This window comes from Convolutriloba macropyga, chromosome 14 (assembly GCF_964194025.1).
Source record: "Convolutriloba macropyga chromosome 14, txConMacr16.3, whole genome shotgun sequence".
NCBI classification, from domain to species: Eukaryota; Metazoa; Xenacoelomorpha; order Acoela; family Convolutidae; genus Convolutriloba; species Convolutriloba macropyga.
Genome location: NC_134481.1, coordinates 37,015,979 through 37,025,733, shown reverse-complemented (window position 1 = coordinate 37,025,733; position 9,755 = coordinate 37,015,979). Strand labels below are relative to the sequence as shown.

Below are 9,755 nucleotides of genomic sequence, written 5' to 3'. Positions count from 1 at the left end.
ATCTGAAGTAGAATTGCATAAAGTTCTCTTTGCTTTTTGAGATGTCTAAAATACTTTTGATAAAGCGTACTGAACATTTGGTACGAATGGCGCAAATGTTTTGGAAAATTTTTAAACATCACCTCTATAAAAATTTTAATTTTTCTCTTTTAGTCAACTGTGCACCTTGTTTGTGATTTTCATTAAACCTAAACGGCAATTATATGATCAAAAACTTCTCTAAGAAGCTCAATGTATCATATCAATATGGTGTCAATTGCAATTCAGTAATGAATGCTTATTGGTACGGACAGAAACTTTTTGGGACTTTTTGGTATGTTATCCTGTGTTATCGTATTTGGACTTAGTGAGAGCAATAATTTGTTAGAAACTGTGTTCAACCAATTATCTTTGTTTTGGTTGCATTTTGTTCACATATATCAATAATTTGTGTCTTCAAATTCAAATTTAATATAATTGTTTATTTTTTAACAACAAATTAAGAGTGTTGTTTGTTGATGATCTAGCCTTTTTAATGTGATCATTAGACGGAATAACAAAACTTAAAACACTAATGAAACCATGATCACATCATTGTACGAACACGAGCAGATTTTTTTTGAGAGACAGTCACAAACATTTCGGAAACTGTTCGAAAAGAGAGTCTTCAAAAACAGGAATTAAAATAGACGATAATGATAAATTTTTGAAATTTTTGAAAAACTGTTTTTTTTGTAGTAATATCAATTTTGATCACCACTATGAAAAGTCATAATATTATTGGTCATGAATATTAGATTCAGCAGAAAAAAAAGAAACAAGTCCAAGCAATTTTGATGCTTCTGAAAATTCACAAGAACTATTTTTCCGTCCTTTCGTGGGAACTTTCTGAGGGCAAAGAATTTTTTTAAACTTTGACAGCCTTTCAAAATGGAAATTATTGCAAGCGTTTTGCGAATATTCTACTCAAGTTTTATATAATGCAATGTATGATGTCAAAAAGTGAGGCATGATATTGGACGAAGCCCAGAATAATGCAAGCTTCTGGTTTTCCTTTAGGTCAGTAATTCTTTGAGAAATACAACAATTACTTGTTAAACTAAGGTGTTTATAGCGGGTGAAAATAAACGATTTGCGATCATTATAAAAAATATTGTTTTTCAGTAGCCAATTAACTTCAGCAAAGCCAAAAAAAGTTGCCTCATTGCTCACAAAAAAGTAAACGTCAAGTTAAAATTTTCCAATACTTTTTTCGCATTTAGACAACACAGTTGCAGACTCAAGTTATAAATTCTCAGTGATTGCTATTAATTAACTGAAGTGTTGCGCATAAATTGTTGGTTCTATTCCGTTTAACAGCCTAAGTATAAGTTTAACAGTGGTTTTGATTGACTGTCATCAAATTTCTGCTTGTTATCTTGTCAACATTTGCAATTGCAGCATGAATATGATCCAAAGTGGTTCCGTTTAACGTCGGAGTCCTTGACAGAACCCATGCATGTTTCTCTCTTCTCACGTACGCCTCAAGGTATGGTTTGATCACGTGTTTGCACGAGTAGAACACCATGTGAGAATCCTTATGGAAGTCAATGACGTATAGATCCATATTGGAGTATGAAGAGGGTTTTGGGAGATGGAAATCGAAGATGAAGTGAGCTTTGGGGGGTTCGGGCTGGACCACTGTCAGGTACGTGTCAGATTGATCGCCCGTGTGTTTCCGCCCCGACATGTGCACGAAGTAAAGCCTACGACCTGAAATATCAAGGAACTAAGAATGATCATACCCTTGGACTTCATAGTTTAGTTAGCAATGCTGTATGCGCGACCGAAAGTTGTATCCAGAACAAAAAAATTCTACGGTCGTACTGGAACACCCCTTTCCCCGCCCCTGCTCGTGACTTAACGTGGCCTGATCAGAGAGGTCCTGGGTTCCGCGCATATTCTTGCTTCCTGCTTGACTAAAATTCAGGAGATATTCCGTGAACAAGATAAAACAGCAGAGCAAATGGTAAATTGACTAGTTTTTAAAATTTAACCATTTTCTCTGAAAGTCGCTTATAGGTAACGTCACCCCAAATAAAAACTAAGAGTATGAGCAAGAGGAAATGGTGGAACGACGAAGAATTCTAATATTACCCTCCAACATTGAACCTCAAAAATTCATACAGGTATGTTGATGTCAGAAAAAAAATGTTGATATCAGACCAAAAAATTATGTAGCGAACCCTGGAAATAATTTACATCTCATAGGTGCTTTTTTGAAAAATGGGCGTTTTCACTGTTTTAGATTTTTGCATCGTTTTGTTTCTGCTTGCTATTCTAGTTACAAACAAAAATCATGCCTCAAGTATTAAAGGGTAAACCTTGGTTCGTTGCTGAGATAATTTTTTGACTTCAAAGGGACGTGAGCTTTTAAAAAGTGTTGAGTGGCATGAATAAATCAGGCTGATGTTTTGTACAAAAGAAATTTAATTTTTAATAACATTGAAATCCTTAAGGTAATAAGATGTTGCAAGAATCGTAACCTATCTTGAGATTTTATTTATATTACATTTATTTACAATTTAAACTCACATTTGGCAGAAAAATGTATATCTCGCAAGATTCTGACCACAAGATTGACTATCTGGCAAGAGGCCTGCAGAAATCTTGCTAGATTATGCACAACTTGGCAAGATTTGGGCAGAATCTGCCAAAATTTTGCAACGCAGCCACTCGATTTCGACTGGAAAAGTTTAGGGCCAATAGGTTTTGTGCAGATACTTGTTAGCCCCCCAGAGGAAAAATAAGGAGCGAAACCGAAACACGTATGAAACCTTTCTTACTTTTGTGTAGTCTAAAATCAATTTCATTTTTATTTCTGTTCATTTCGGATTTTATTAAAAAACTTGGTTTAAATTGGGACTGTTTTTCTTGAGATGATAGGTCAGTGAAAATTGACGGCTGTTTTTCAACGATCTATCTAAGAAAAATGCTTCTGTTGTATTGTAATTGAGCTAATTTAAGGTTAACTTTGGCTTTGCACTTGTTCTTGATAGCTACGGCTTTACCTTTTAAAAAGTTCACCCTGCCCCAGTGGGTTGGCTTCTTTTCATCAATTCCCATTTCTAAAATTGTTTTTTTAATTGCCTTTTTTAGTGAAATGTGAAATAACGTTTTTCTACTTTGTCATCGGGCTAGAATGCTTAGGTTTTTTATATTCTAGTTCCGTTTTGTTTTGTGTTATTGTTTCTTATGTACTCATTATTCAAAAATGGCATCAATTAACCTATGGTTTGTTTTTAAAAAATACAAAGTTGCTTTTATTCAATGATCTTGCTTTTTTTATCGGCAATTAAAAATGCAGGTGTCGTGATTAATCTTGTAAACATTTTTTTACTGCTTCGATTTGTTTCCAATTTGGCTCAGGCCAAAAATTTTTGACAACCTTGACCCCTTGTTTGATTTCACAAAACTCACACGACTCATTTTTGATTTGTGACACTCTGTGTCAATAGAAAGTAATTTTAAAATTCACCCAAAAATTTTGGTTTTTTCGTGGATTAAGTTAAAATTTTTAGGCGTGGATTTAATTAAAGTTTTGAACTCGATGTTTTAGACTGTTTAGTCATACTGTGAAGCTTTTTTTAGCAAATCGAGCATACCGATTAATAAACAAATCAATATACAAAACATAGGGTAACTATCGCTGTCGATCTCTTTTATCTGTTTTCTCATCTTGTTTCAATCTCATCTTCAATATGTGCTGTCAGCTCGGCCTTTCTTTTTCGACAAGCGGCCAGTTAGGGTAAAATTTGAGTTTGGCGTTTTAAGCTGATGAGTTGAACAGTTATTGTGGTTTGCACAGCAAACCGTGATTAGCCTGATTTTTTTGTGCGACCCGAGTAACTTAATTAAAAGTTAAGCTAAACTTTTTAAGTTTGTTAAGTCGCTTTTTATTTATAAGATTTTGAACTACTTATATTTTTAAGTGGTTTGTTTTAATCTGTTGTTGCGCATATTTGAAATTTGTGATTTCACATTCAGAGAAAATTAAATGAAATTTATGTTTGTGTGATTTGTCAATAGCGATGCAATTTTTTCCGTGCGCAGAATATGTATACATTCATGTATTGCGACTTTTGGATGTCTTTCCGAAACATTTAAAGGACGTAGGAGCACTTTTCGTGGTTTTTAGTGTTACCTACAAAATTGGGCCATATCTTGTAAGATTCCTGCAGAAACAAGGACTTTCATGTAAGATTACCATTCAAAATCGACTAGGGTTTTATTGTTTCTTTTTAGATTTTTGGTTGCAAGTTTGTTTTAGATGTGGTTACATGTCGAATAACTGTTTGAACAGGCAAAGTTTCTATTTTCCAAAGCCATTGTATTTCTTTACATTTTACCGTGATTATCAGTTGTGACGTAGCTGATATTGAAGAAATTACAACTTTGTTTGTACTGTAATGGAAACATGGTCCTCTCAACCTCATACCACTCCCCAACTACACTCCCCCCAAACACACCACTCTTTGTTTCTTCAGAGTCAAGGTCAACTGGGGTCACCTTTCGTCCGCAGTTCCAACTGGGGTCCTCCTGGTAACCCATAACATCCGGGAGATCCCCAACCAGCAAAAACGCGATGAATAGACTTAAACTTAATTGAAGTTTCATAATTTTATTATCTGTATAGACTGCAAAATCTTGAACTTTTCAGCTTCAACGATTAAATTGTGTTGGCATTAAAGTTTTGTTATTTTTGTTTGGCTACTCGAAAAAGTAAATTTATTATCAAAATGTCATCCGAAGTAGCGTCAATAATAGCTAGTATTGTCATAACAAATGCTAGAGAAGAGTTGCAATGACCAGCGATACAAAAGACTGAAAGATTAAAGGAATATCTGCAAGATTTTAAACACAATTGCAAGATTTCTTAAAAGCGTTAACAGCTTCGTACAAGATTCCCCCACTTTCACTGCCGTTCATTTATTTGTCATCCGTGAATCCCTTTATATGAACACCAAAAATACAGTTGTTAGTTAAGTTTCGTTCGCAATTCACTATTTGCTACGCTATATTTAGTTTCTATTAATTCTAATGCAAAAAGTTATTCCACAACTTTTTTTCACACAACAACCTTATTCTGAATACGCTTTACAAAGCTAGAGTAATTCAATCTATTTGTAAAAATCTTATAAGTAATAGCATCTTTTCACAATCCACTGCACTGCATGAACAAATATAATACCCAAAGATTTTTTGGATTCTAAAAACAACTACATACCAAAGGCACGTTTATTTATAGTTTTCTGGATCACGTTTATTTTATTGCTAAGGTTGACACAAGTTTTCAGACATGCGCTTTTAGGAAATGCGCGATTGAAATATTTTTCCTGCGAGTAAACCTCACATGAATATCTGCTTAATGTGCTGGCTTTTTCTGAAGTGTAAATTATTCTGATTATAACCCTCATGTTAAAAATCCACATGTTTTAAAATATTACATAAATTATTTACAGCATCAGTATTGTTATTACTATTTTAATCATAAAATTGTGGCTGTTAGCTCTCAAAAGTGAAAATAGGATTTTAACGGTCCTATATGTCTGTTAAATTATATTTTCTTGTGCTGATCGAGCAAACACTCGGTGGTTAAAACATTTCTAAACCGTTTTTACTGTTGGAAGTTTTTACTAAAGAAGGCAATTTTTACCATATTGGAACGCCCTCCAGTACCAATGATTAGTTACTCCACTTCGAATTCGTTCTCTTTTGTATAAAAGTTTAATTTGTACTCGTGTTCTGTCAGCTTTTAGGCAGCTAGTAAAATTTTTGAAACTTTCAGATGTTACTCAGTGTCTTACATCAATATGAAATTTCAATAAGCTGACTTTAGAGATAAAAAATTTGTCTGGCGAAATGCGATCCTTAATGTTAAGATCAGTGGAACTTTTGTCGAAAATAAGAAACATTTAATCATCAGTTAGTTGGCCTACTTATCCAGTTTAAACTTTTCGCCGTAAGAGTTTGTAAAAGTATTCAGCCGAAAAAAAATTAGAGAATACAATTGACTTAAAAACATCAATTCTTACTTGTAAAGAGATTTCATTTCGTACAAGATATGAAGAACAATTTCATTGGCCATTTTACTTAAAATTGAGCTTAACTGATTTTCAATGGTTAGGTTTAAATCAATTTGTACTACTAGATAACCACAATCATGAGCTATTTTAAAAACGCCACTTCTAAAAGAAAGCTCTGGATCTGAAGTATGATTTTTAAAGAATTGAAACTCTGTGCTGTGACTTAATTTTCTGTCATATAATTTTCCGTTTCTTCTTATTTTTTTTCCTCTGAATTTTTGATGGAATATTTTTCTTGTCCTCAAATTTGCAAATAATACTATTTTCATCCGCAAATTGAACAATGTCATTTTACCGTCCATTTTTTGGAGTAAAATAATCAACGGTAACAGAAAAGTAAGAGGTTATAGCCCAGTTCCTTGAGAAACAACATACATGGTTAACAGTTCTTTTCGCCGATAAGAACACTCAAATTCTGCGTCTTGAGTTGATTTGTTAGAAAAGATTGTAGTAAGAAAAACGTTCAGTTCTCGTGTGATATTGAACCGAAAGCTTCTGCAGGATCCGAGAGCACAGCACCTGTGTTGTAGTTGTCCTCCACATTTCCTATCACTTTTTCAATAATGTAAGGCACAGCATCCGTTGAAGACTTTTTGGTTTGGAAGCAAAGTGGCTTTCTGTTGAAAAAAAAATTTTTTTTCGAGGTATTCTGATTGCGTAAGTCCTTCAAAACCATCACAAATGAAATGTCAGTGTTACGTAAACAGGTCAGTAATTATTTAAAAATGAATGAGCTACTTTTTTGCGAATATGTGCAAATATGTGAGACGCAAGGATCCTTTAGAATTGTTAAGGAAACTTTCTCTTCAAAACAATTGTTAATCATGATCTGACGATGTGTTCCAATGGCGTATTTTCAGATTTCTATGCGCAGGCATTGGTATATCCTATGCCTGTTGTTTTCTTGTTGTCTAGATTGACTGCGCAAGCTGAAGGATTTGAAACTGAACTCCTCCATATTTTGCTCTTTTCTTTCAACGTTTATTCGAACAAACTGTCCTCTGTCAATGCCCATTTTGCTCCAGGTATTATTTAAATTTGGTGTTGAGTTTCTGTCATATATCTCAAAAAATCTGTCATAAACGAATGAGCATTTTGTGTCAATTTTATTCATTGAAGTATCGGTGTTTCTCGGCAACTAAGTTTTTAATCTCTTTTGTCATTCATGGTTTATCTGACGGAGTCTTTTTTGTTATTGGAAACTGATTTCATCTCTGTCGGCGCGTGTTTCTCTAATGTTGTCAAAAAATTCTGTGAAACTCTGCAAACATTTCATTGGAGACTCTTTGTTGATAAACTGTTCTCCAATCAGTAAGAGCCAGATGTCTAATAGAAATTTCATCATATTCTTTAAAGATTCTATTCTGTACTTGCAACAGAACTTCTATCTAATTAACCACATTTATTAAGATATTATCCGTTGATTACTCACACCTCAAACTGGGTGGGAAGAAGCCGCGACAACAGAAGTGAAGCTATAATTCTGCTGTGGATCAGAGTAGGTTCAACACGATACTGGGATCTCGATTCAATGTTGCTTGTGCTGCAACCAGGCATCGCAAGCAGACTTTTTATAAATTGAGCCGTAATTGATTTCGTAACTAACCTTTTTCATTCAAGTGAATATTAAGAAGTTGATTTTAAAAAATTGAAAAGCAGGGATTTTAATCTCAAAACCTTGAAAACCTAATTTTTAACAGATGATACTTCAGCTGAAGATAGTGCAGTCAATTGAAGACAACTCGAGGAAGTTATATCCTGGAAGTGAGTGGAAATGTAGTATCGAAGGGTCCCATTTTTTGCAACCATTTATTTGGCCTCAGTAGAGGTCAACGAGAACGAATTTAAATCGCGTAAGGCATTAAGGACGCCTTCTACAGCGAGCCTGAAATTCAATCGGGTTTTAGCTTTTCTTTTAGTTTTTAACCCAAAATTTGGAAAATGGACAACTAAATGGAGAGATAGTGTCTGATTGAGTAACCTGGTACTCTAGTAACGGGAAGTTTTCAAATTTTTATTTAATCTTGCCGAAACCAAAATTGCTCGCAAGAGTATTGGAGACTTTTATCAATATGAAACCCTTTTATAACTTTTCAAAATATATGTTGATACAAAATATTACTCTCGCTGGGAGTTCTACTATTTTTCTCATTAAATTTGTTTCATTTTGAATTCAAAACGGTTAAAAAATTCACAAAAAAAGGAAAAAAGCACGTAAACTCATAATTACAAACGAATAAACAAGAAGGCTCAATGTTCCGACCCCGCCTATCTACAAAATTGCCTAAGTTGTCAACCAAATCAGGAAGAGATAGAAAACTATAAAAAATTGACATATTGATAAAAATAATTGGTGTATGAATAATTATTGAGACAATTATTAAAGCTACGAGACAAGACAAACACAAAAATCCGAAAAAAAAACGAACTATTATATCAAAACCTCAATGTATATATTTGAAAAAAAAACTACATTAACAGAATCAAAATAGTGTCGAATAAATCTGAACTGAACAAAATATTTTGTTCTTCACCAGAAGAAAAATGGCACCAGTCCATGATGAGACTCGGGAACAAGTAGACATAAAAACAACAAAAACGACAAAGCTAACAAAATACGTCTGTTTTCTTGAAAAAAAATTGATTTCAAATAATGAAAACCATTTGGTATTAATTGAAATTTTTGAAGAAGTTTGTGTTCATTTATACAGCAATGTGAATACTTTCCAACCTATCAATTTCCAAAAAATTTCACAAATCTACAAAAATCAAAACGAGATATTCAGACGAAAAAAATTAAATTTTGCAAGAGAACGGTCTCGAAGCCGTTAAAACCATATTCTAATCCGTAAAAAAGAAGATCTTAGCAAATGCGCCTACTTTGATATGTCACCTCTGAATAATGAGACTAGCCAACAAGTATTAAAAAGAAAAACAAGTAGGGAAAAGTTTAAAAAAGGCATTTGTAATTTTCGAAAACGATTAATTTCAAAAACATAGAAAAATTAGCAGTTTAGCCAGAATTTATTTTTTGAGAGACAAAAATAACAAAGAACAACCAACAAAAACAAATTAACAAATCAAAATATTTATTAACAGCCGCAAAGCCATAGCTAGGACTATTATTGGGCTCCACTTGATTCTTTTTTATTTCGTCGTCAAGATTTTTGTTACGACCATATGACGTCACAGTCAGTTTAAATCTGCTTTTTGTTCATTCGTTCAGGCAGTTTCAATTGAATTGCGTTTGTGACGCCAATTTACACTCTTAGCGGAGTGGGTTTTTTGTTCATTCGCGTGAAGAAATTTTATGTCACACGTGACTTACATCACTCAAATATGACGACCTCACTCTGAAACTGACTATTCTTTATTTAAGTTCAAAGAGAAAAAGTCAAGCGATTGCGTGTCATCGCAATTGAAGATTTTTTCAGAATAGTTAATAAAAATAGGGATAAGGCAACTTGGTTATTCATCGAAATATAACTTTTCAGCTTTAAAAGAAAAGAACGATTTTGTTTTGGTCTGTCTTTTTTTACTGTCTTTGTCAGATTGCAGATCCACAAAACTATCGGGTCTATTTTCTGGCAATATGTAGCTATGTTATTCAATTGTGTCTTTCGTCAAAACCAATAAATTGATATCCAACCA

General features: G+C 33.5%; 1 protein-coding gene across 1 annotated transcript; it reads right to left on the bottom strand.

Annotated features, from left to right (window-relative positions):
* Positions 1–1,198: 1,198 nt before the first annotated feature.
* LOC142353162 (uncharacterized) lies at positions 1,199–4,717 on the bottom strand. Its single transcript, XM_075405374.1, has 2 exons — positions 4,368–4,717; positions 1,199–1,731 (listed from the first exon to the last, which is right to left on the bottom strand). The coding sequence occupies exons 1-2, from the start codon at positions 4,633–4,635 to the stop codon at positions 1,352–1,354; spliced, it is 648 nt and encodes a 215-aa protein (XP_075261489.1). The 5' UTR covers positions 4,636–4,717; the 3' UTR covers positions 1,199–1,351.
* Between the last annotated feature and the right edge of the window lie 5,038 nt (positions 4,718–9,755).